The sequence below is a fragment of the Pleurodeles waltl genome, chromosome 6 (assembly GCF_031143425.1).
Source record: "Pleurodeles waltl isolate 20211129_DDA chromosome 6, aPleWal1.hap1.20221129, whole genome shotgun sequence".
NCBI lineage: Eukaryota > Metazoa > Chordata > Amphibia > Caudata > Salamandridae > Pleurodeles > Pleurodeles waltl.
Window position 1 is genome coordinate 618,652,813 of NC_090445.1, and position 27,848 is coordinate 618,680,660.

General features: G+C 42.5%; 1 protein-coding gene across 5 annotated transcripts in view; it reads left to right on the top strand.

The window, feature by feature from the left end:
• Positions 1-17,686, top strand: part of PTPN7 (protein tyrosine phosphatase non-receptor type 7) — a 294,573-nt gene extending 276,887 nt beyond the window's left edge. For all 5 annotated transcript variants that reach the window (XM_069238936.1, XM_069238938.1, XM_069238937.1 and 2 more), the window contains one exon: positions 13,198-17,686. In XM_069238936.1, the coding sequence (XP_069095037.1) occupies positions 13,198-13,291 (94 nt within the window). In that variant the 3' untranslated portion in view covers positions 13,292-17,686. The remainder of the gene's footprint in view (positions 1-13,197) is intronic.
• Positions 17,687-27,848: the final 10,162 nt, after the last annotated feature.

A 27,848-nucleotide genomic window follows, 5' to 3' on the forward strand; every position in this document is an offset into this window, starting at 1 on the left:
GAATGGAACCGGGAGTTCCCTATCAGAGAAACCCGTCGCAAAGACATAAAAGAGGGTGATGCCTTTCCACACAGCCACTACATAACACTATCTGCAGTAATGACTCTGGGGAAGAACAGAACAGAACGGGGTCAGGGAGTGTCCCTTCTTGTCACAGAAAAACATTTCTTGCTTTTCTATCAATAGGAGACTCTTCAACAAACCTCAGAATGTTCTACAGACTACATTCCTTTATATCAGGCTTTTACCATCTTCCATTGTATGCGCCATCCACACACAGAGGATCCAAAATTATTTTCTCTCCCCATACAGTAAAGCTATACATATACACATCCTGTTCACCATAATAAACACATGCAACATGTACTGTGTACAAGCACTGTCCATATATGTCATACAACCTACACCCAGCCCCTTACCGTAGCAGCCCACAGGCAGCAGGCTTTAAGGGTGGCAATGCAGACTGCAGGTAATGATTCAATTTAAACAGTGCTTACAGTGTGTGAGCACTGAGAGTTTTTAAAAAGTAAGACCTATTTTCCTACCATATACAATGTAAAATTATGCATTAGGAAAATAGGAAACAGAGCACATGGCATTCCCAATTGTACAGCTGTAAAGCTGTGCTGGATTTGTGAAATCACAAATGTAGTAAATCTGCACCTGGGTTTAGGAGTACTGCCATGGGTGCAGCTTTACTACTTTTTTTATTGGTCTTCAAATGCAAATGTAGCATATAGTATAACCTGGCTCTACACACTAATGTTCACGAAAAGAACTGTAATGTATATCTCTGTCTCAGCATATATTTATGGGTTTTTTAGTTTGCAAACATTCAGAGGATTAAGACTGGTTCCCAGGAGCACATCTGAGAATGTCATTTGAAATATCTTGTGGGGTTCTGTTTTCCCTTTTTGGAATTGCCCATTTTCTTGATTTCACCATAATTGACATGGAGCCACCTGTGCAAAAGCACACCTTTTTCCCTTTTCTTAATGGGAAAAGCATTTCCCGTGGCAAAAATCCTTTCCCTCCAGCCCCAACAAATGTGGAGATAATTCTTTAGACTTCCCATCCTGGAAGGGGAGTTAATTCAGCCACTTGTTAAAATGAATCTCTGACCATTTCCAGGATGGGAGAGGGTCAGATTAGTTTTTGAGAATGGCCACAAATGTGCGTGTTTGTGAGTGTTCCCAAACTTTAAAGGCAAACCATGCATTGGAATGCCTTCCTCCACTGTGTTTGAAAATGGACTATACCTTGCCTTCTGTAGGGTCTTGAAACACGGCTGTTTCATTCTGCTCTTTGGTTACCTGAGTGATAGTTTTGTCTATGATCCTCAAGTGCTGGGATACCTTTCTAGGTGCCCATGTTGTACGAATGAACAGATTCAATTCAAATGTTATCTATTTACAGTTAACCACATATGCTTTAAAGAGCATAATATAGTTACTAAGATTAGAACGGGAGTCAATTCTACTGAAATAACTAGTTAACATTGTGCATTGTATGTAGTCGCAGCTAGGGGCACTAAATCCAACAAAATGAAATGCACATCTGCAAAGGAAGGGAGGTACTTCAGAGCAATATTACTTTGACTCTCAGTCATAATCAGTAAGGGATAAAGGTAGTGAAACAAGGAAGGGACTCATCAGAGAGAGGGTGAGTAAGGGAGGATGCAGTTACATCTAGCAAATGTATATATATATATGTTCGATGGCATGTGTAGCTGCAGATACACATGCTGTGCATTATCCTGCCATTTAGTGTTGGGCTCGGAGTGTTACAAGTTGTTTTTCTTCGAAGAAGTCTTTTCGAGTCACGAGACCGAGGGACTCATCCCTTTCGGCTCCATTGCGCATGGGCGTCGACTCCATCTTAGATTGTTTTCTTTCCGCCATCGGGTTCGGACGTGTTCCTCTTCGCTCCGTATTTCGAATTGGGAAAGTTAGCTAAATATCGAAAATTCGAAGGTATTGTTCATGCTCGGGCCCGGTTTAGTGTTAGCATATCGACACCGATAGTAGAAGCGCTCCGGCGGCCCTTCGGGGCTTCCACTCTTTAGCGCAGCCTGGTCGGCCCGACTGCGTCCATCGTCGAAACTAATGGACCGGACCCCCTTCCGCTTCTGTCCGAAGTGCCACGCGAAGTATCCTTATACAGACCAACACTTGGTCTGTAATCTGTGTCTATCACTGGAACACAGGGAGGATACTTGTGAGGCCTGTCGGGCATTTCGATCGAAAAAGACCCTACGCGATCGAAGAGCCAGAAGACTACAAATGGAAAAGACGGTGACCAAACATCGGCACCGGAAAAGGCTAAACAACTGCCGAAGACATCCGACTCCGGTCAAGATTCAGGCTCCGAACGATCTCGGCACCGAGAGTTCGACTCACCCAAGGTGAAAAAAGTTACCTCGGAACCGAAAAAGACTGTTTTGAAACTTTTGGTACCAAAAAAAGCAGCCTCGGAGCCGAAATTAGGGTCTTACACGGAAGAGCAAGGACTTTCCGGCCAAATGCATGAACATAGATTTGAGCAGGAAATAGGTATGGGGGAACCAGACCATACCCAAAGGAGGGTGCATATCCAGAAAGAGACTGGAAAAATCCAAACTCTTCCTCCGATTAAAATCAAAAGAAAGCTGGCATTTCATGAGTCAGAAATGCAGCTGAAGGCAAAGGTGGCAAGAGAGAAAACACCACCATCAAGGTTTTCGCCACAACCTTTTCCACTACATTCACCACAGCTGTCCCTGGTAACAACACCCCCAATGCAGTCACCGACCCATACAGGGATGATACAGGATGATCCGGATGCATGGGACTTAAAAGATGCTCCGGTATCCGACAACAGCCCAGATTTTTACCCAACAAGGCCGTCACCTCCAGAGAACAGTACTGCATACACGCAGGTACTATCAAGGGCAGTAACATTCCACAATGTAGCAATGCATTCGGAGCCAATAGAGGATGATTTCCTATTCAACACCTTGGCATCCACCCACACTTCCTACCAAAGTCTGCCAATGCTCCCATGCATGCTCAAGCACGCAGAACAGGTCTTCCAGGAGCCAGTGAAAGGAAGGGCTATCACGCCTAGGGTGGAGAAAAAATACAAACCTCCCCCAAAGGACCCTGTGTTTATAACACAGCAACTGACACCAGATTCAGTGGTTGTGGGAGCAGCAAGAAAGAGGGCAAACTCTCAATCATCAGGAGACGCACCACCGCCTGACAAAGAGAGTAGGAAGTTCGATGCAGCGGGCAAACGAGTGGCAGCACAGGCAGCCAATCAATGGCGAATCGCAAACTCGCAAGCCCTACTGGCTCGCTACGACAGGGCACACTGGGACGAGATGCAACACATTATACAGCACTTGCCCAAAGAACACCAGAAACGTGCCCAACAGGTTGTTGAAGAAGGACAAGCAATATCCAACAACCAAATAAGGTCCGCATTGGACTCGGCAGACACAGCAGCACGGCAGCAGCACGGACAGTCAACACTGCGGTAACCATTCGCAGGCATGCATGGTTACGGAGCTCAGGTTTCAAACCAGAAATCCAGCAAGCTGTGTTAAACATGCCTTTTAACCAGGAACAATTGTTTGGGCCGGAGGTGGACACAGCAATTGAGAAATTAAAGAAGGACACAGACACGGCCAAAGCCTGGGCGCACTCTACTCCCCACAAAGCAGAGGCACATTTAGAAAGCCACAATTTAGAGGGGGGTTTCGTATGCAAACACCAGAGCCTTCCACCTCACAAACCAGACCCACCTATCAGGGGCAATACCAGAGAGGAGGGTTTCGAGGCTCATATATAAGGGTGGACAATTCCCAAGAGCAAGGGGAAAATTCCAAGGCCCTAAAACAAGTCCAACCAAACAGTGACTTCGATGTCACAAAACCCCAACACATAACACCAGTGGGGGGGAGCCCTACTGCATACTACAAAAACTGTACACACAACTACAGACGCATGGTTCCTAGCCATTATCCAACATGGTTATTGCATAGAATTCATAAATTTCCTGGCAGATGTGCCCCCAAGAGCACACAATGGCCCTCATTCGGACCATGGCGGGCGGCGGAGGCCGCCCGCCAAAGTCCCGCCGTCAGGTTACCGTTCCGCGGTCGAAAGACCGCGGCGGTAATTCTGACTTTCCCGCTGGGCTGAAGGCGGCCGCCCGCCAGCCCAGCGGGAAAGAGGCTTCCACGATGAAGCCGGCTCGGAATCGAGCCGGCGGAGTGGAAGCTGTGCGACGGGTGCAGTTGCACCCGTCGCGTATTTCACTGTGTGCACAGCAGACAGTGAAATACATTTAGGGGCCCTCTTACGGGGGCCCCTGCAGTGCCCATGCCAGTGGCATGGGCACTGCAGGGGCCCCCAGGGGCCCCGCGACCCCCCCCTACCGCCATCCGGTTCCCGGCGGGAGAACCGCCGGGAACTGGATGGCGGTAGGGGGGGTCGGAATCCCCTCGGCGGCGCAGCTAGCTGCGCCGCCTTGGAGGATTCCAATGGGCGGTGGTACACTGGCGGGAGCCCGCCAGTGTTGGCGGTCCGACCGCGGCTTTACCGCCGCGGTCAGAATGCCCATTGGAGCACCGCCGGCCTGTCGGCGGTGCTCCCGCGGTCCTCCAACCCGGCGGTCATGGACCGCCAGGGTTGGAATGACCACCAATATGTCCAAACAACACTTAGACCTGTTGCAACTAGAAGTCCAAGCATTGTTACAAAAACAAGCAATAGAGTTAGTACCCAACCATCAAAAAGGAACAGGTGTCTACTCACTAAATTTCCTAATTCCAAAGAAAGACAAAACGTTGAGACCCATATTAGACCTCAGAACGCTGAATCTCTTTATCAAATCAGATCACTTCCACATGGTAACACTTCAAGACGTGGTTCCCTTGCTCAAAAAACAGGACTACATGTCAACATTGGATCTCAAGGATGCATACTTTCACATACCCATACATCCTTCGCCCAGAAAATACTTGAGGTTTGTAATACACGGTGTGCACTATCAATTCAAGGTGTTACCGTTCGGGATAACAACAGCCCCAAGGGTATTCACAAAATGCCTTGCAGTAGTAGCCGCTCATATAAGGAGACAGCACATGCACGTATTCCCATACTTAGACGATTGGTTAATAAAAACCAGCACTCAACAACAGTGTCTTCTTCACACGCAATACGTTATGATAACTCTACACAAACTAGGGTTTTCTATAAATTACCAAAAATCACATCTGCAGCCATCCCAGATACAACAATTCTTGGGAGCAACACTCAACACACAAAAAGCGATTGCCACACCAAGTCCACAAAGGGTACAGGCGTTTCAAAATATTACATTAAACATACAGCCAAACCAACACTACCAAGTAAGGTTTGTAATGAAACTTCTAGGCATGATGTCCTCATGCATAGCCATTGTCCCAAATGCAAGATTACACTTGCGGCCATTACAACAGTGCCTAGCAAAACAATGGACGCAAGCACAGGGTCAACTCCAAGATCTAGTGTTGATAGACCGCCAAACACACTTCTCGATTCAATGGTGGAACCCTATAAATTTTACCCAAGGGCGGCCATTCCAAGACCCAGTGCCTCAAGATGTGATCACAACAGATTCCATGATAGGGTGGGGAGCACACCTCAACCAGCACAGCATTCAGGGACAGTGGGACAATCAACAAAAACAACTGCACATAAACCAGTTAGAACTGTGGGCAGTGTTTCTAGCATTAAAAGCATTTCAACCACTGATAGCCCACAAACACATACTTGTCCAAATGGACAACATGACAACAATGTATTACCTCAACAAACAAGGAGGGACACACCCGTCACAACTGTGTCTCTTAGCACAGAAAATTTGGCATTGGGCAATTCACAATCACATTCGCCTAGTAGCACAATACATCCCGGGCATTCAGAACCAGTTAGCCAACAATCTCATTCGAGATCACCAACAAACACACAAATGGGAAATTCATCCCCAGATCCTACAAGATTTCTTTCTACGCTGGGGAACACCAAAAATAGACCTATTCGCAACAAAAGAAAACACAAAATGGCAAAACTTTGCTTCCAGGTGCCCACACCCTCAGTCCAAGGGCAATGCATTATGGATCAGTTGGTCAGGGATATTTGCTTACGCTTTTCCCCCTCTCCCACTCATTCCTTATCTGGTAAACAAACTAAGTCAAAACAAACTCAAACTAATACTTATAGCACCAACCTGGGCTCGCCAACCGTGGTACACAACACTGCTAGATTTATCAGTAGTACCTCACATCAAGTTACCGAACAGGCCAGACCTGCTGACACAACACAAACAGCAGATCAGACACCCGAATCCAGTATCGCTCAATCTAGCAATCTGGCTCCTGAAGTCTTAGAATTTGGACACTTAGACCTTACACAAGAATGTATGGAGGTCATTAAACAAGCTAGAAAACCTACTACAAGACATTGTTATGCAAACAAATGAAAAAGATTTGTTTACTACTGCCACAATAATCAAATTCAACCACTACATGCTTCCGCAAAGGACATTGTAAGTTACTTATTACCTATCTGCAGATTACACATTCAACATCGCTATTTAGAATCCCAGTCATCAAAGCATTTATGGAGGGATTAAAAAGAATCATACCCCCGAGTACACCACCAGTACCTTCGTGGAACCTTAATATTGTATTAACACGACTCATGGGACCACCATCTGAACCCATGCACTCTTGTGAAATGCAATACTTAACTTGGAAGGTAGCCTTTCCAATAGCTATCACATCACTTAGAAGAGTAAGTGAGATACAAGCATTTACTATACAAGAACCCTTTATACAAATACATAAACATAAAGTGGTTCTCCATTCAAATCCCAAATTCTTACCAAAGGTTATATCACCATTCCACCTAAACCAAACAGTGGAACTCCCTGTCTTCTTTCCACAACCAGACTCAGTAGCCGAAAGAGCCTTACATACATTAGACATAAAAAGAGCACTAATGTATTACATTGACAGAACAAAACAGTTTTGTAAAACAAAACAATTGTTTGTAGCCTTCCAGAAACCTCATGCAGGTAATCCTACATCCAAGCAAGGCATTGCCAGATGGATAGTGAAATGTATTCAAACTTGCTATATTAAAGCAAAAAGAGATCTACCTGTTACACCAGGAGCGCATTCCACTAGGAAAAAAGGCGCCACAATGGCCTTTCTAGGAAATATACAATTTAGAAATTTGTAAGGCAGCCACATGGTCTACGCCTCATACATTCACAAAACATTACTGTGTAGATGTGTTAACAACACAACAAGCCACAGTAGGACAGGCTGTATTAAGAACATTATTTCAAACAACTTCAACTCCTACAGGCTAAGCCACCGCTTTTTGGGGGAGATTACTGCTTATTACTCTATGCACAGCATGTGTATCTGCAGCTACACATGCCATCGAACGGAAAATGTCACTTACCCAGTGTACATCTGTTCGTGGCATGAGACGCTGCAGATTCACATGCGCCCTCCCACCTCCCTGGGAGCCTGTAGCCGTTATAAATTGAATGAAAATTGTAAATTTGTAAATAAATACTATTTTAATACACATTATGTACATACATACTTACTCCATTGCATGGGCACATTTAGTATAGTCACAACTCCTACCTCACCCTCTGCGGGGAAAACAATCTAAGATGGAGTCGACGCCCATGCGCAATGGAGCCGAAAGGGAGGAGTCCCTCGGTCTCGTGACTCGAAAAGACTTTTTCGAAGAAAAACAACTTGTAACACTCCGAGCCCAACACTAGATGGCAGGATAATGCACAGCATGTGAATCTGCAGCGTCTCATGCCACGAACAGATGCACACTGGGTAAGTGACATTTTCCATATATATGTATGTGTATATATATATATATATATATATTCACCTCCAGGCTGTGATCTACAATAGTCCATCTCCAACACTGAATTGAGTTCTTGAGCAGGGCCAAGTTTATATGTAATAGATATTTCCCAAAGTATGGCAGATAGGTAGACCTAGCCATGAATAGTGCTAGGATCTAGGGGTTGATATAGATTGGGGAAAACGTCAATGAGTTCTGTCTCAAGTAACTACAGATAGGTTATCCAGGTTGCTCATACCTTATCATAAGCTTTCACCATGTCTTGAACCCTATAGAAGAGACATTCATGAGAGGTTAGGTGAGTTTCCCTATGGAGTCTGCTTAGGTTTCTAGTGGTGTAGGGTACATACCATCACTTCCAGTGAGAAGAAGTGTCAGGGATGTCCACAATATCATGCAGCAATGCTAATTATGCTAAAAATTGGGAAGGGATTAGGCAACAGGCTTTAAAATGTCCCACATATTGGTCCAGTATGTGGCAAGTTTTGGGAAAGGGCCGCAGTATGTGGAAGAGTTTGCTGTTCAACATTCTGCATGCAGCTCCAACACAATGGGGTTTGATTAAGCCCATCTTTGTCAAGCCTATCAACAACTGATTGAGGATTATAAACAATGGTGCATCTGATTGGGTGAAGGTATATAAAGAGCCTAGAACTATAATCTCTCCAGATATGAACACTTTAACAAAGAAATAACGACCCTTTGGATCCTTTGGATCTTACTAAATCTTTTTTATTTTGTATACCAGGAGTTTCCTAATCTGGATAGCCACTGCAGTTTTCCTAGTGGGATTGGAAATATGCCAATCACTGTCATGGTCCAATTGAAGGACTTTGACCACCCTGTCTTATTTAAATGTGAAAAGATGGGTTTCTTAGAGTAAGAAGGTGTCAGTATACTAAGTATGTAATTAATGTAGGATTTTCATTTTGTTTATGTAGTGTGGTAAACCTTTGTCATTCTAAGAAACATTTTCCAGTGGTCGTGTCAAAACCAAAGACTGGATTCTTTTCCCTCAATTAACCTTCCCTAGTAGTTATGTGCTAAAGATATAAAAATATGAAGTGCCAACCACAAAGGAGAATATTATGTCAAGGTGAAGAACATACTCTGTGTAAGCTAAATCATTGGAGGTCTGGTGACATGGGCAACCAATTTCATTACATCCTGATGAAAGCCCTGGACAAGAGAGGCCATAGGATTTAGGTTGAAACATGTTGACTGTTAGTATGTGGTTATAGGACCATTATATCCTAGGCACCCCCATGAAGTTAGTTTTTAATTTATACTCACACAGACCACTAATAAACGGATACCCAGGTCTGTTTAAGGTAACTTTACTGTTGTAGTCTCCCCGGTAGCAACAATATAAAAAAGAGCTCCTTGGAATATTGTTGAGCCGATCCTGGCTTTTAGGGGGCAGGGTGGACCTGATGATGAAACATGTCAATACTAGAGTGGATTAGGGTCATAATAAAGAAAGAGATTTCTCTGCCAAGTGCTGCTACAAGCTCACTCTGCTAATCCACTAGGTCAAATTTCAGAACTGGTCTGAGTGGTTCTCCTTTCAGATGTCCTTCTTAAGCTGCACTCCAGGCTTTGGCTTTTTGAAGCATGAAGCTTCTCGCAGTAGCAGCACTGGCCTGTCTCCGAACTGGAGCACCCAAAACACTGGAACAAGAAAGTGTGAGGTTTCAGCACTGTTGGTCATCAGCCCAACTAACATAATAATCAGGGATAGACAACAGGGTAGGCCTGACCTAATAACTTCTTCACCTTAAACAAAAGAAACTGCAACTTCACTACTCACTCCTATCATCAACCTAATAGCATTGCTCACTAAGAACTAATCAGTAGCCACTTGCTAGCTAAAGTCCTCCTAAAGTTTCTAAAGGCTTTGCTGTCTACATTCTCCTCACTTCAGTGTTTGGATCTCCACCCACTAGCAAGAGGACTGCAGGCAATACACTTACACTGTTAAGGAAAGCTGTCCTTTTCCTCCGTCTTGTGCCAGATCAAGTCAGGGCTATTCAAAATGGACCCCTCTGACTTTAGCACTCAGGCTCACTCACACACACAGACCTACCACTATACATGTGCTTCACATAATACACAATGCCCAGGACAAGGACAGTACTCCAATGTCAACAATGAGGGCACACTTGGAACACCCTTCAGGGAAAGGTTCAGGACCTCACATAGTCAGGGAAAGGCCTGGATAGATGTTTCCTTGCTTAGATTAGAATAAAGCTAGGCCAGTGCAAAGGTAAGAATACCAGATATGCATACAGTAAGCCACTCAGGGCAGGGTAACAGTCCTGTATACAGTGCAGGACTTCCTGTCCACTACCATATCAAAGTCCGTCCTGTAGGTTTGATATCTTGTTCCATTGCTATTTACCTCTTGTATATATAGTGCATTTTCACATATAACAGGTGAGTTTTGTCCTTTGCCACATGGCAAAAAGAAGGCATTATTGAACAATATTTCCCACCTCAAGTCCTCTTCAAGCTACATAAAATTCTCCAGTGAAAATAGCCCCTTTTTGCGGTTTGTCAATAGGCCCTATCTAGACTGGTCCCCTGCATGGTTTTGGTCGAAACTGAACACAGGGGCCAGCCTCACAGCATTGGAAGAAAGGGGGCCTGGCTCTCTCTATAGAAACTTCAAAGTGTAAAATGGATAGAAAATGGCACTACACATAGACACAGACTCTGGATGTAAAATGTGGAATGATAATAGCCCAAGGGGATTTTTTCTTGAGGGGAATACTCAATGCTAGAAAGGAGATTTGTGCTAGCCTGGGATTAGGCAGTGAGGATGACTTCCAGGTCTTCAACAGGTGGGCTCTCAAAGGGTTGCTGAACTGGCTGGAAGGGAAAAAGCCAATTGATAAGCATGTTCTTTAACAAACAAGCCCAGAAGGGAATTACCTGGCTCCAGTGACACGTGAGTTACAACCCAAGTCCAAGTATACATACCCACTCCAATAGGGAAGAAATGTGGGGGAGGAGATACTTTAAAACCCATAGGAAAATAGTTGGTATGGTGCTGCTAAGTGTTTTAATGCACTATGGCCCTCATTATGACCTAGGCAGTAAATGCCGCCTACCGCCACGGCGACAGCCTCCAAAAGACCGTCGCCGTGGCTACCTTCCGTCTGCCATATTATGACCGTAGCCGGAATTCCGCCAGAAGGCTGGTGGAATTTCAGCTATGGTCATGGTGGCGGATGGAGGTATGGTGGCGCTGTTGCCAGCAGCAGCGCCACGCCAGTAGAACACCGCCGACCATATCATGACACATGATACAGCGTTGCGGCGTTCCGCTGGCGGACGCTACTGCTCGCAGCAGCGCTGCATCCTGTCTCCTGCCGGAGGACACCCTGCAAGCAGGTAAGTTGGGTGCTCTGACAGGGGAGGGGGTGGAGGGTGTTGTGTGTGTGTGAGGGTGTGTGTGTGTGTGTGACTGTTTTTGTGTGCATGCATGCAGGTGTGAGGCGTGTGGCATGCGTGTGTGCATGAATGAGTGTGAGTGTGTGTGAATGTTGTGTTGTGTGAATGCGCGTGTGCTAGGATGCCTGTCAGTGTGTGTTGATGTGTGTGTGTATGAATGTATGCATGCATGGGTGAATGTGGGCATGCGTGTGTGATGCGTGTGTATGTGCTATAGGTGTGTGTATGTCGGGGGCTCAGGAAGGGGAGGGTGACGGTGGGGGAGGACTGTGGGGAGGGTGAGGGGGCGGGGGAGACCAGTATCAGTGTCTGGGAAGAGTTCCCTGGCACTGATAGTGCCTACCCCCATGGTTTTCATGGTGGTAAGATTGTCACGAAAACCATGGTGGTAGGCGGGCTCATAATCCCGAGGGTGGGACTGTGACGGCCCCAGAAGTCTCCAGCCTGGCGGCTGTTACTGCCCTGGCACACGGAGTAGTACATTGGCGGTTTGGCTTGAGCCAAACCGCCAATGTCATGTTTTGGGGAAAGGTACCGCCAGCCTGTTGACAGTGTCTTTCTCCAAAATAACACTGTCCGCCAGGGTCATAATGAGGGCCATAATGTTTTAAATTAACAAAATGTCTGCAAATCACAAGTTACAGTTATCTGAAGTAACTAGAACTCATAACCTAAATGAACTATACCTTGCACCACCATCATGCATCGTTGTTAACAATGATGTAATTTCACATGTCATTAGGGCTATCATTGCAATCACTGAACATATCATGATTTTTGTAATATGCAAGGGTACAAGCAGCCCAAAGCGAGGACGTTAATCCACTGTACCATTTAGAAAAGAAACATTTTAACCCTAGGGGATTAGGGTCTCACTCTGAGATACCCCCACCACCATGCCTTGGGGTTCAGGGTATCCCTAATATGCCCCCCAGTATAACTTTTCAGGACAGAGGAACTGAGTCCCTGAGCACCACAATGGCTGCCTCAACATCTTTGTTGATGTTGTGGTACCCAATCAGAGCATTATCTTTGACATGTCGAGTCCATGAACCCTTTGCAGGATGAAATATTCACACATTTTAAACCATACTTTCTCCAATAATAGTGAATGGATTTATACCAAATTACAAAAAAGCATGCTTTCAATGTAATGATCTAACTTTCTGCCAAGTTTGGTGTAATTTCGTTCAGAAGTTTTTGCTGTGTCACTGTCATTTTTCAAATGGAAAATTGCATGGGGAAAACTTGTTTTGGACCCGTCCCTCTTTCTTGACCCTCACTTGATGGATCCCCCCAAAACTTTCCAGGAAGGAGGTGTGGTGGTTGGCCCTTTCTTGTTTTTTGAAGTTTCATCAAGATTTGTCTAACAGTGCTAAAGTTATTAGCGAACCAAAACATCCAGCCCCTGTCCAACTGACAGCCATTGGCTCAAGGAATGTTGGAAGGCTAATATGGAAGTCCCCACAGTTGGCAGTTCGAGCTTGTAAAAGGGTTGGTGTTGGATTTGTCATTGTGTGCCCTTACGACTAAACCTGCTGACCAACTGACCATACTTATGCACAGAGAACTTCTTTTACAGATTGAGACCGTTGAATGCTCTGCCTAGCCAAACACCATGGTGCTTGCTCTTTTCCACACTCATTGAACACGTTTTTTCCATAGAATCTTCCTAAGCAACAATGTAAAATAAGGGTACGAAGTGAGTTGGGAAATAGCCTGTCAAATATGTCGCGTATAATAGAAATAGTTCTTTCCCTAAATGGTATTACCATAGTTTGGCTGACAAAGATATGTTTTATTGTTCCAGGGGTGGAATGATTCAGACAAGCGAGCAGTACCAGTTCCTACATCAAGCACTGGCCCTGTATGCTTCTCAGCTGAGTGAGCAGGAAGAGAAGTAGCTGCTGCCACTGAACCTCAGACTAGCCGTATCTTAGCTGCTTTCGGTAGTTCGACTTCCTTTGGTGAAGATGGACAGACTGCACAACATATTGACCAGTGCAGAACGGCCTCCACTGGAAACTTTGGCTACCTCTCAGATGACAGTGGCAACCAAAAGTAACTGTGCAATGGATTCATGATAAAATGCGTCTGCGTCCTGATCCACCCTGACACTGTATGTGGAGTGGTGTGCGCCTTTCTAGCTAACTGCTTCAGCAGCTCTTAAGCTACCCATTTCTTAAAATATTGGATTTGTTTCTCCATGAAAAACGCAAATGTATGTATTTGGTATCTGGTTAACAAAGAATTAGGCCGACTGAATTTTTTTTACTCTTTTGTCTGGGATATGCAAAGATTTATGTCTATTTTTAAAAAAATTATGAACTATTACATTTTATGTTGTCTAGCGGACTTATTAGACCAAAAATACATGTCTGGAAATCTCACTCTTCAATCGAAAATCAGTTTTTCTACCTAGGGAAATAGCCATAGATTTCAGTGAGTTCAACACAGAAACTCTATTAGAGTTTCAGGGAAAATGTAAATGACGGAAGGGCAAAAAATATATGGTATTAAAATAAAAAAGGCTAGCATATAGACCCTAAGGACCTAAAAAACTACCAGCCCATCTCCCTGCTTCCGTTCCCGGCAAAGGTTCTCAAGAAGATCGGCAACAGGCAACTGACCCACCACCTGGAGGAAAACAACACTCTGGACCCGTCCCAATCGGGCTTTCGCAGCAGTCACAGCACCGAGACCTCCCTCATCGCTGCCACCGACGACATCCGGACCCTTCTGGACATAGGAAAAACCGCAGCCCTCATCCTCCTTGACCTCTTGGCCGCCTTTGACACCGTCTGCCACCACACCTTGCGCACACACATCCACGATGCAGGGATCCGCGACAAGGCCCTGGACTGGATTACCTCCTTCCTCTCTGACAGAACACAGAGAATCCGCCTCCCTCCATTCCTATCTGAAGACACCAAGACCATCTGCGTCGTACCACAGGGCTCCTCCCTCAGCCCGACTCTCTTCAACATCTACATGGCACCGCTCGCCAAAATCGTCCGATCTCACAACCTCAACACCCAGCTGATCCTCTCCCTCACCAAGGACCCCGCCACCGCCAAAAGTAACCTCCACGAGGTAGGAAGGCCGTTGCCAACTGGATTAAGAACAGTCGACTAAAACTAAACTCAGATAAGACAGAGGTCCTCATCCTCGGCCCCACCCCCTCTGCTTGGGACACCTCCTGGTGGACGCACACGCTGGGAGCCGCACCAATGCCCACCAACCACGCCCGTAACCTGGGTTTCATCCTTGACTCATCGCTCTCCATGACCTAACAAGTCAACGCTGTGTCATCCTCCTGCTTCAACACCCTCAGCATGCTCTGCAAAATCTACAGGTGAATCCCTACCAAAACCAGAAGGATGGTTACCCAGGCCCTCGTCAGCAGCAGACTGGACTACGGAAAAACTCTCTACACGGGAACCACAGCGGCTCTCAAGAAAAGACTGCAACGGATACAGAACGCCTCTGCATGCCTCATTCTCAACATCCCCCGCCCTAGCCACATCACAGCCCACCTGAGAGACCTACACTGGCTTCCCGTCAACAAAAGGATCACATTCAAACTCCTAACCCATGCCCACAAAGCGCTCAAACAACACCGGGCCAACATACCTCAATGATCGTCTCACCTTCTACAACCCGAACCGTCAGCTCCGCTTTGCCGACCTCGCCACCGTCCCACACAGCCACAGGACAACAGCCGGCGGCAGATCTTTCTCCTACCTCGCTGCCAAGACCTGGAACACCCTCCCCATCCACTTATGGCAGACCAAGGACCTACTGACCTTCAGGAGACTCCTCAAAACCTGGCTGTTCAAGAAGCAGCTACCCCTCCCCCACCAAGTGCCTTGAGACCTTCACGGGTGAGAAGCACACTCTACAAATGCAATGATTGATTGATTGATACTGTCCGTCTCAAAATCTCAATAGCACCCTAGACACATTTGACTCTGTCCCTGCTGCTTTTCCTTCTGTTAACAATGGTTAAGCAAAAACATATCAAGGCAGAAATAAGGCTTTTGTGGCCTTGTAGCTGTGGCTTTCTCTGTAATGCTTATCATGCCAACGCACTCATTCGACTCAACTATTTTCAACTCAAGAGGATTCCTTAAACTAAAAAGTCATAGTCCGCAACCCCTTTTGATAACTCAATTTAGAAGAGAAAGGCCAGAAGACTCGCTCACAGCAGTTAAACATGTGATCACTAATTACTGAACCCATGAGTGACACTGAATTACTGAACATCCATTTTACAAACACATCAAAAGTGTAGTAACCCTCACTATCCACGTTATTGCTAGGAACAAATACAAACGAAAAGCAGCCCTTTATGGTGTCTTTGTCAGGAGTACAGATAAATATGTCTCTTAGTATTTTCTATTGCCAAAATTAGGGCATTTTCCTCACAAGCGAACTCCCCAACCTGCGTTTAGTACTGAAAACCAACAATCACCTGAAGAACCACACTTTGTCATGCCCCATTAAAATTCCCGACAAAAGCATAAGGTATGGCCACAGGTTCCTGCACAACCAGAATAAGAAAAAACTGCCATTAAAACCCACTGATGAACAGGATCACTGATGAGCTCAAGCCAGTTACACCCGCATGGCAAGTACAATTTACATAGGGTGCTTGAAGTGCTGTGTATTGTAGTTCAGTGGCATAACATTGCTTTTAAGCAATTCAAAATGGATAATCCATCCTGATTGAAACTCAATAGAAACAGAACAAAGATAGTTTACTCCCACTCACCTTACCTCAAAACCATAAATGACATTTGTGTACTTTTTAATCAGTTCTTCAATCATGTTGCGATTATAGACTCCATAAAGAATTTCTGGGTTGTTATGAACAGTGTAATGACAATCATAAAGTTCATACCAAGAAACACCTTTTCCTCTAAGATTTTAAAAGATTCTTCCTCTAAAACCCTTATATATCAAAGCTTATGCTGTACGCTTCACAGTGGAACCTCACCTGCACAATCGACTACAGCAATTCCATTTAATGGCCACTAGCACTTTAGGCTCACTCAGACCCACAATGATTATGCTCTTCAACTCTTGTGTCATAAAATGCAATTATCATTCTGGTAGATCATGTTCATTGCACTGGCTCCCAGTGAATTCAAAATTTATTTGAAAAATACTGCACCTGATACATAAAGCTGTGCACTGAGATGTTCCACATAACAGTTCCAAGAAAATTCAGCAACGCTCACAGCCCATACTAACCAAATCCATGGTACTAGGCATCCTACAAAGATGTACACTGTCCACCAAACGAAGTAAAACATTTTCAGCACGGGCTTCCAAGCCCTGGAGAAACCCCCTGCTCACACTGGTAAGCTGTAACCTAGGAAACGCCTCAAAGTTTTTCTCATTACCCTCTCAACTTAGTACCCCTCTTACCTTATCCGGCCTAGTGATGATCCACACCGGAAATGAGCGCACTCTGCAGAGTGCTCTTCAGAAATGTATTGAACCACTCATACAGCTGAAGTCCTATTGGGGCCGGTTGAATCAGCAGAGTAAACGAATCATTATCTCATCCCATGCTTCCAAATTCTGCAGTACTAGAATGCGTTCAATGTTTCTATATTTAACATATCGTTGCTGAAACTCACATTTTTAAAATGTAAAATTGAATCCATAATATTCCACTACCACTATATTACTAAGAAGGTTGGGTTTTTAAATGATGTTATTTATTACTCGTTTAGGGTCAGTTTCTCTACGACTTCAGCATTTCTGATATTTACAAACCCAAGAATGCTGCTCAAACAATTTTTGAATGGGTAGATTTTTTTTTATAACTATAGTGCAGCTATTTGTAAGAATCACTGTTATTTAAAAAACCTGTTTCAGATGGGAAAGTGGGAGTAGCTTTCTGTAGTTTGCAGCGTTCTGCAATCATTAGGGGTAACGGGGTTTCACTTGTGCACACTGTTTTACTGTCATCTATTGCAGACTCAGAGTCCTCAAAATGCAATCTAATGTCAAATTACTAAACCTCTAGTGTGGTGACCCAATTATACATAAATGTTTGTCCAGCACACCCATTCCCATTCCATTGTTAGTGATGCACTAAGCCAAAAAAAGTCTTTATGGAGCTGCTCAGGGAATGCTTAGTGTTCTTTCTAACTATTTATAGGAGACAAATGGTTACTGTAATCATGTTTTGTTTTTACCCAGTTGTAAAATAGTGCTTTATATTTTCACAGTTGACAAGTTTATTTGTAAGTGCATAAAAATACAGCTTTAATTTAATGTTTTAATATGTGTCTGGTTATTGCAGTTACTTTTGTTGCCAGTTGATGCGCGGGCGCGCCCGCCCGCACACACACCCAATCACACACACACACACACACACACACACACACACACACACACACACACTACCTCTCTCTCTCTCCTTCTCTCTCTCTCCTTCTCTCTCTCTCCTTCTCTCTCTCTTTCTCTTCCTCTTTCTCTCTCTACGTCTCTCTCTCTCATTCTCTCTCTGCTGTGTTGCGAGAAAAAAAATGCGGCAATCGAATCTTTCTCTTTCTAAAGCACCAAAGTCATGTTTAGGGCTAAATAAATTACTTGATTTGAATTACACAAATAGACTTGGAAATGGTTAGCTATGCATTTTTTTCGAAAGACAGCTAGAGAGCTTTAGATTTGGAATTAAACTTACCTTTACAACGACGGCACCATGTACAGCATAGCACCAATGCTTGCTGACTATCACAGAGATGACCGTAGATAAGTTGAGCTCAAAGAACTGGACAAGAAATAATCTGCACCCTTCATTTTAAGAAGAGAAATGCAAGTAATCAAATGCAGAAACGTGAAATGCAAATAAACGTGGTGTGATGGTCCATCAACAAAACTTAAAAAGCACCACCACCAACCACAAACGTATCATGAAGTTGTCAATAAGTGAATCAAAAGCTGGGGGATACCAGGTCCCACAACAGTAGCCTGGGCAATAGAAAGGACATAATAATAGCCAAAGTCGGCTGCACACTGTATTTTTCCTGGCCATAGCAGATTTCTAAAGGGATCAACTAGACAGTTAAGCAAGACTGTAAATTGGTAGGGAGGGGGACAGGAAGTATCTCAATGTACTTATGTATGTGCAACAGAGTGCTCTAAAGAGGCTGGAAAGGGACATGGTGGCACTGCATGAAATTCTAAAATAATTACATAAATAAGGACAGCTGCATTCCTAAGACTAGTCAAATATTGATTCCTAACATGACTGATTTGGATCTGGTCTTAAGGATAGGCCTCCCTGCTCACAACAAGCACAACATAAACAGGAGAGCCACTCAGCAGCTTTACATGGCTAAACCAGTAATGTACGATGTTTCGCCATCATGCTACAGCACAGTCAAAGAAGAGCAATCAGGGATTTTCATCTTTTTTTTTTTAATATTTCCTTTAAACATTCAGAAGGCTGTTTGGCATCAACCTATTTAACTGAGTGCAGCAGCTAACATTCAGTATGTATATTATGTTCATACATTAATGTAATGCATTTAGAAGGAAGGATGTTGCTAACGCGTCCCTTTATGATAATTTATTACACATCAGGACTCGTTTTAGGCCAATGAATCTTTTGACCCAGTTGAGAGACACCCTAGGACGAGATAGCTAATTAATATGTCAATCAATACATCAATATCATCAATATTTATTACAACAATACATTTCACTTTAGTCAAAGTCATTAATCAATTCAAAACACTCCCATGACCTTGTAGTCATGAATAACCACACCAGTTTAGTAGAATTTTATGAGTTTTATTCCCTATTGTTTACAATTCTATAAGCAGGTGCGTCAATCTCAAAACCAAGAAACATAATAGCATAGTCATGATATGGCAACTTTGGTAAGATTTCATTAAGGCAAGAATCACAAACATCAGAACATAACACGGCGTGAACATAGATCAATTTAGCAGAGTGTCAATAACGCATCAGTTCAACAAAGCACAGATTTGGTCGTTTGTCTATTTGCGTCAGTTTAGTGAACACCTGTCCTAACCACTGATTAGCATTAGCATGTTGGGCTTCATGCAAAACAATTTAGAACACCAATTTGGAAAACATCTAACTATGGTCTCTGTCAAAAGTAAGCAGTTGGTACCTAGAAAGGAAAAGCAAACAGACAAATCACAAATGCATTGTCATAATTACCCTCCAAAGTTTAGTTCAGCGCACAAGCTCAGGCTTCGTCTTCAGGACATCAGTCCAATCGCCATCAGTCAGGAGTCAGCTCCGAGGCAAAAAGGGGCACTTCCCTCATAAGGAGACAAAGTATAAAATGGGCAAATCTAAGGACGAGGATGGTTCTAAGCGAACCAATGAATCACCAGAGAGACAAAGTTTCTGGATAAAATCAATAGCATTCCCTAACCCACCTAAATGGCTCCCTGTGTCATGGGTTTTTATCCCTTTTTCGTTGTACATTCCCCCAAAACTCTATTGGACATTTGTTATACTCCACTATCTTTAACCTATCAGAAAACACATTAGGTCACCTAACTTTCACCCCATATTATTTTACAAATCTCTCATTGGTTTCCCTATTCGATGTCTTCAGAGGTGGCACGTCCGGTATGATTTCATCTTTCTGTAATTCTTTGCACATCTTTTGGTCAGTAGCTCCATTGTCTTCACTGGCTTGAATGACCTTGTACATTACATTAATCTACACTGTTTCATTTTGTTTTAATATCACCCTACAAGCAATGAAAAATGCATGGGAAAACAGATCTAGCATGGTTACATTCGGCTTCTAGTTTTGAAGCAAACATGAGGTCGTGTCCTTTTGCCAGTCAGCCCGCTGCAAGATAGGAAAAATACATTTAATATGAGAGCCAAGCAGCTAAGCTTCGGCTCATGCTAACTTGAGGCCTACAAGTATTTCAGCACAAATTCAATATTACAATTATTAATAATTAGCATAAACTTATCCAACATGACAATACATAAAACATTTTAGTCATCATTATTAGTCCACTTATACATTGGCGGCCAGTCCCTGTGGTCACATTTCAGGTGCATGTTTAAACAAAATTACTATTACAGTTTTTATTTGGCATTATCACACATTAATTCATAGACATTTATGTTAATATAGATTATATAAGCTATGCTCTCTCAATGTTATAGACAATTAAAAAGTACAGTGGAAATAATACAAGGTAAGTTCAACGTAAAACATATATGAAATACAAACAGTTTAATAAATTCCACAATCAACATCCGAAACTAAAACCCCAAAATTCAGTTGCAGTGAATAAAAACTTTTTTGTCAAAGATGGGGTATCCTGATCACTGTGATATGCTCAAAGCTAATAATTCAGGTATGGCTTTATTACAGTAGGGTCACCTTGCTTTTTACACAGCAGGGAAGCCTTCTAGGAATGTACTGTGCTAGGCAGGAACTACTGCCAATGGGAGCTGATTTGGAAGGTGGAATCTGGAAAGCACTTTGTGGTAATCGCGAACAGAATGATCTGGATACGGGACAGAGCAACATATTTAAAATTGGATATATAGAAACAGGATGCAACAAAAACACCAACTCTATCATTGTTCATAGTGTGTGAGCCTGTAAGATTGCCAAGAAGCAGGCCTTTGTCTATGATCATGAGCAAAAATCATAAGAATGGATTAAGAAGTTAGATAATTATGAGCACAGTCCTCGAGTACAGATTCTGGTCTTATGTCATTAGCATAGATATTGTGCAGGCCGTAGTAGTGAATTCATTGGCAAAGGCCGAAAAGTGACAAAAACATTCCTTTAAATGAGAGACAGAGGCAACAAAGCAGTACATTAAATCAGACAGTATCAGATTCGTTCTATTTCCCTTCATTTATCTCATGATTTGGCAAAACATGATTTTTCAATATATATAACTCACACTGAATAAGACTGGAAAACTATCTCACAGAAATTTTGTTTAGCTTCTAATTATACTATGTCCAGCACTTTTCGTTCTTATAAATTAAAAATATGAAAGAAATAAAAACAAATGCTATTCCAGACGTCGTGAATGCAGATTGGCACCCAACACAATGAATGTGCTCCCTCTTCTAACCTTTCAGATGAATTTGGAGAATAGCACAAACTATATGAAGCACCCTGAAGTGGTAAATCAGGATTTGATTGTAGATGCTATCTGGTGCAAAATATCCTGGTATGCAAGTTTCATAGTGCCCAAATCTTTAACCGTTTGGGCTGGCCGAGCTCATACATCTGTGTGCACCATGCATAGGGGTGATGTTTCGTTAACAAGATTTGTGTTTTAGATTGCTTTATTTTTTTGATATTTAAGTGCCTTCCAAGCACACACAGCATCCAGACTAGCACAGAAATATTGGTGTCACCCAGGTGTGCTACTTTAATATTAAGCAGGATCTAATTGTTATTCACATAGAGATCGAAAACTATTATTTTTAAAAGTGCATCAGCCAAAAGCCTGAGATACATATTACAAAAAGGTGGGACAACAATGTGCTCTGTAGGACCTTCCAACATAGCTGCCTGTGGCCAACATAAAATCAGCCAGCTTGTCGATCTCCCATTCAGGAATAATTTATTAATTTCAGGGAAGAACCTGGGTGATAATTTCACCAATATGTTAGATAAATAGTTCATGATCAATGTTTTGAATGCCACTGGCTGGTGAAGTGAAGGCAGTGCCCAAAAACTCCCACCATTGAGATCGTCTTATACCATGCTCGAAGGCAGCTTTAAGAACACCTAATTATAAAGGTGCTGTTTTGTATTCTTAGAAAGTGGGTGCTGAAAGAGACTTAAATTCAGAGTTGAGCTATAAGTCTAACCTTAGCAATAAGATCTTGAAGTTCGGTCAATGACGGGAGTTGAAGAAATTTCTAAAAATGGAGCAGACTTCTTTCCCAGAAACAAATTGCAGCTCTGATCCTGTGATTGTATTTCCTCATTTATTTAATATGTGTGATTTAATGCAGTTACTCATATTTCGTTATTCCCTAGGTCAATGTTAAACCATGTTCACTGAATATATTTCAGCTTGACGGGAATAGAGGCAAGGACACTGGTTAATCTACATCTATTGCCACAAAATCATTATCTTTTACCACACACTGCACAGGGTTAATAGAGGCCTCCGTCTCTAACAAGACTTGTCCAACGCACTTCAGAAAATCATCAAATGTAACATTCTTTAAGTTACTGCAAATTCTCTTTCTGGCATCTTGCTTAGACTGGTCAGACTACTGGATATTTAGTGGAGGCTTATCTTGAATGACATCTGGGAAGAACCAAGTGTAGAGAGTACATACGTGTGTGGGGTTCATTGCTTCCTGTTTCAAATTGCATGTAGCTGTACACTCCTGTAGGATAACAGCTAATGGATTTGTTATAGGAAAACGTCCATGTAATAATGCACCACGGTACAATAAATGAATCAAATGAATAGCACCAATGTATTGTCTATTTCTCCAGTCACTGAAAGTATTGACGCCTACGTGTTGGAACACTCATCAGACAGCAATGCTGCTGCTGAGATGGCTCTGAGTGCCCCTGTACATAATTCCCCCTAGTAGTGTGCAGCAAGCAGGGGATCTGGAGATAAAACGGATCCACTCACTTCATGTTTCAGAAAACTGTCAATGAATGAAAGAACAAATGGATCCGTCAATTAATGAATAAATAAATAAAGACATTCATAAATTGCACACCACCTAAAATGAGTTCTCATGGGCACTGCAGTTGACGACTGTCTCCAAGTACCCCCTGGGCAAGTCTCAAGCAGGACAATTCCCGCCAAGGCGGTTTAATATTCTTAGTTCAAACTCTTCAAATTTCACACCTAAGGCCAGATTTAGATTTCAGCGGACCGGTTACTCCGTGACAACGGTGACAGATATCCCATCCGCAGAAATATAAATCCTATAGGAAATAATGCGATTTATGTTTCAGTGGATGGGATATCCATCACAGTAGTCACGGAGTAACCCATCCGCCAAAATCTAAATCAGGCCACAGGTTGGGTAGTGTTGGCAGAGGTGATACTGCAATACAAAATATGTCATCACTTCATAAATCGTAAGAGGAACACTTGAGGACGCATAAGTACGGTGTTATTTTTAGAACAGGTATATCTGATGCAAGCATATGGCGCTGGGGATGGCGCAGTGGGTGTTGTGACAGAAACAGGATGAACAATATTTAAAAGCACCACATCCCTATTACTTATTAGTGTGTCCCTAATTTTTCATGCTGCTCTACCTCCATAAAATGTTCTTTTGCATAGATTAAATAACTAAAGTCATTAGAAGAGAGATATTGCCTTTGCAAACCAAGATTCAAGCAAATCCGCTTTAAAGAAACCCGGGGCACAAAAAATACTATCTGGACGATAAATTCAGAAATCAATGATCACAAAAACCATGAGGAATAGGTTGATATTTTTCAGGATGCGCTTGTGCCTTTTTTAAGGCCACAAATATAGTTTTAGCGATAGTGGGACATGCACGAAGTCTTCGAGAAGCCAGTAATCTACCAATCTCCTAACTGTGAGAGATCTGAGTAGTAATATATTGTATATAAGCTGATTTACTTGCCTTTTACCTAAGAAAAAGTCCACCATATATAACATTCATTATGCAACGTCTATTCAGCTCGAGACAAATGATCCTTGATTTGGAACCAGTGAAAATTAGCTAGTGATTAAGATGCTAAAACTGACAAAATATTAGAAAGGAAAGATAAACTCTCACGCTATCTTCTAAACACTGAACAATATCTAAGTATTAAACTTCCAGGCGAAAACACCAACAAACAACAAAGACACGCGATGGCTCTCCCAGATTTTCACGAAAGGGCACCATATTGAGAATATGCCATGGTGCCACAATATTGGTAGTAAGTGGTCTACAAATACCAATAAAATACCATCTTATTCTTTAAAAAATTACATATGTCTTATAATCTGATAAACCCTTCAAATGTACAGACCGCCACCAGATTCAGTGACCTGTGCATAATTGATGCTAAATAAATGTTAGAGTCCACTGAGCAGCATGAGACCTATTTGGTGTATGCTCAACAATGAACCCCTCCGACTGAAGGAAGAGAGCCCTTCTTTGTACGAAGAAAAGAGGGCCATCAAATAAAGGTACGGGGCAGAGGAGGCCTACAGTGTTCCTAGTGTCTAACTAACTTTTAATAATTTATGTGGTATCATTTTCTTTGACAAATGTTATCATACAAAAAATAAGTAGGGAACGTTGATCATTAAATCTAGCCAACCATCATTGAAGCTAAATTGTCATGTAGTTTATTCGGCTTTCATTTTAGTAGCAATAAGGTTAAGCAACAATTTTAAAAGTGCCTGCCAACTTTGAATGAAGCTGCCATCACTGGTTTACTGCAGACACATTTTATATGCACTCCAAGAGAACAGCCAAACAAGGCCATTCCCGGGCCAAAAATTCTAGCTACTTCCCTGAAGCAAACATTGAATTCTGGCCATCACCCTTCATGGTTGTGGGGAGTGAAGGTCTAATAATGTGAGACTGAGATACATGTCCTGCATGAAAACAGGCACATTACTAACCATGTCTAGCAGAGGCGTAATGTAGGGCCCAGCATTCCCCTCAATGCACGGGCCTGGACTCCTGGTCTTGTGGGCCCCCCTCAACACTACGAGTCTCGAGGGGGCCCCATCTTTGCCCTATATTTAATTTTAGGGCTGTTTTCCCCAGTTATTTGGGCATATTAAAGGTCACACAACGTTAAGGGGTGTTGTTATTTTACTTGATAAGGTGGAAAAAGTGTATAAATCATGAAATCTTGAGAAATATAATCACCGAATAATGAGAGAGCTTCATGAAACATTTAGAATGCATGAGTTAACATTCTGCTGCTCATAAAGATGAAATTTGAAAGAGCGCATGCCTTGGCGCACTCTCTCTCAAGACACCTTATTCAGCATAAGTCTTCCTGGGATCATCGCTGCTGCCGTTTAATTATTGCAGAACGCTTGTGCCCTTTCGCAGTATATTGAAGGCCTCCCTTTGCTGAAATATTCTTGTATCAGAGCCCTCTTTTTTGTGTAGAAACCAATATTCACATCAGTGGTGAAGTGCATTAAAAAGTATGGGAACTGTGATGCTGCATGCAATGGGGTGCGTTCAGTGAGCGTGGGGGCGGGATCAAAGATGTCGCCAAAAAAATATTCTGTAATATGTTTGGTCTTTTACCGTCAGATAGCTACATATAAAACAACACGCATCTTAAATGAAAAATATATTTTAAAAAGTTGTTTCTCAGTGGGAAATGCACTATATTACATTATGAAAACTCTCTTGGTTAATGCACTTTAGAGGTCTGCTAAAAAGACAGCTACAGGATTAAATCTTGGTTGGTGCAGTGGAGAATAGTGAGGTGTATTTTTAGTGCTACGAGGTTATAGCCAGTGTGAATATGCAAGTCATTATTTGAAACTTGCAATACACACAGTATAATATAGACTGCTACAAAATTCACAAAAAGGTTTAAGATAAAATAGTGCTTCTAAAATATAGATTTTAGCAATACCCACACTGCACGTAAGCATATTTCTTTTATATAACTGTCTCTTCGACACATCTTCAGGGATAGTAAGCAATATATAAATACAGTTTCAATTAGAAGCAGGCACAACACAGCTCAGTTGTTACCTCTTTGCACTATCACACAAAAATAAATATTTCAGCTTTGTGTTTGTTGGTGCTATTTTCACTTAAATCTTTAAAAACTCATACCTCCAGTTTTCCTCATGGGATTCTGACATTTGAGTTTTAATTTACTGATATCATCTTTCAAAATTAGTTCTGAAATTGTATTGTTTGTCTACTATGCATGTATTGTCTAAATACTTAAAAAATTGCCTTTAAGACTAATGTCACCAGGGATTGGGCATCATCTTATTTTATTTTATTTATTTGACATCCAGCAGGTAGCTGCCTTTTGCCTTTTGAGATGAACATTTGTTCATCCTAAATATTAAACCCCATTCCTGCACTTATCACACAGCAGGAGCAGTGGATATCTTCTCCCAGAGCCTCCCACAACTTAAATCATTTAAAATATAACAGTTTTAAATCTTGGAATGCAGTAATTAATTACCTCAGAGAGAAATCCTTTACAGAAACAAGGTTGAGACATACGCCATTTCTAACACTGGGCCCCTACCAGAATGACGTTGGTATCTGAAACGAAAAATAAAAATATTAAGACAAAAAAATGACAAAAGCAGAAGCAAAACACGAAAAAAAGAAAGCTTTTTTATTTGACCTCCTACAGAACCTCTTCAGGTGGAAGATCAGACAAGCATGAAAACAGAAGAAGGGCACAGAGAAGGAGAGTCATGGCTAAAAGAAAGGAAGGTGTGCAGGAAGAATGGAGACAAAGAGGAGAATGTGGGATGAGAGAAGAAACCAGCGCCAGTAGAGCAGTTGCTGGACCTGGAACTCCGTTAGAAAAATAGGAGGCCAACACAACCACTGAAGTGCCTTTTGAAGAGGGATCCTTCCGGAGAGGCACTCGGCCCACCACGCTGTTGGAGGAGGCATGCCAATAGAAGAACCCCTATAAACACCTGAATGTTCCCCGAAAGAAAATAACAATAGTCAAAGAGTAGGCCTAGACTTGGTAGGACCTTTGATTAGCTTGAGCAAAGGATTTAACTATCTGTTATTCCTCTTTGCTCTGCCAATAGATACCTCCAAGCCGTTCATCTTAGAGAAACCACTACCATAATTATTACCAGTGTAATGATAAAGATTTTGGCAAGAGTAGGTTTCCCAAAGGAATTCCTGACCGACCAAAGAAAGCCCTATGTAACCAAATTATTTATTCAAGTATGTAAACAACTAAATATCAAGCATTTCCAAACCTCAGTCTCTCATCTTCAAATTGGTGGACTGGTAGAATGCTATTCTGGAATTTTAAAACAAACTCTAAAAATACTTACAAGAGAGCAAAGGAATTGGGACTAAGTATTCGCTTAAGCCTTATACGGGATCCAAAATCAAATCCAGAGTCATCTAGTAGTAAATGCTCGGTGAGCGCAAACCCAGAACCTTACTTAAAATTACAAAGAATGTCTGGGAAAAGGACTCTCATGAGGAAAGGAGTCGATTAGACTGCACAACATATTTGAGAGGTAGATTGGGTAAACTCAGAGAACTCGCTTAAAATAATCTAGAGAAAACTCAACTGAAAAAGGCACATTTTTACTATAAAAAAGAACTGGATCAAATTGAAAGTTGAGGAGTGGACCTTAGTGTTATTACTCACATCTGAGAAGAAGTTAAATTCTTAGTGGCAGGGAACTTAGAATATCCTAGAAAAGAGCGGTCAGATTACTTATAAATTACAACTTCCAGGGAGATATACCCAGATTT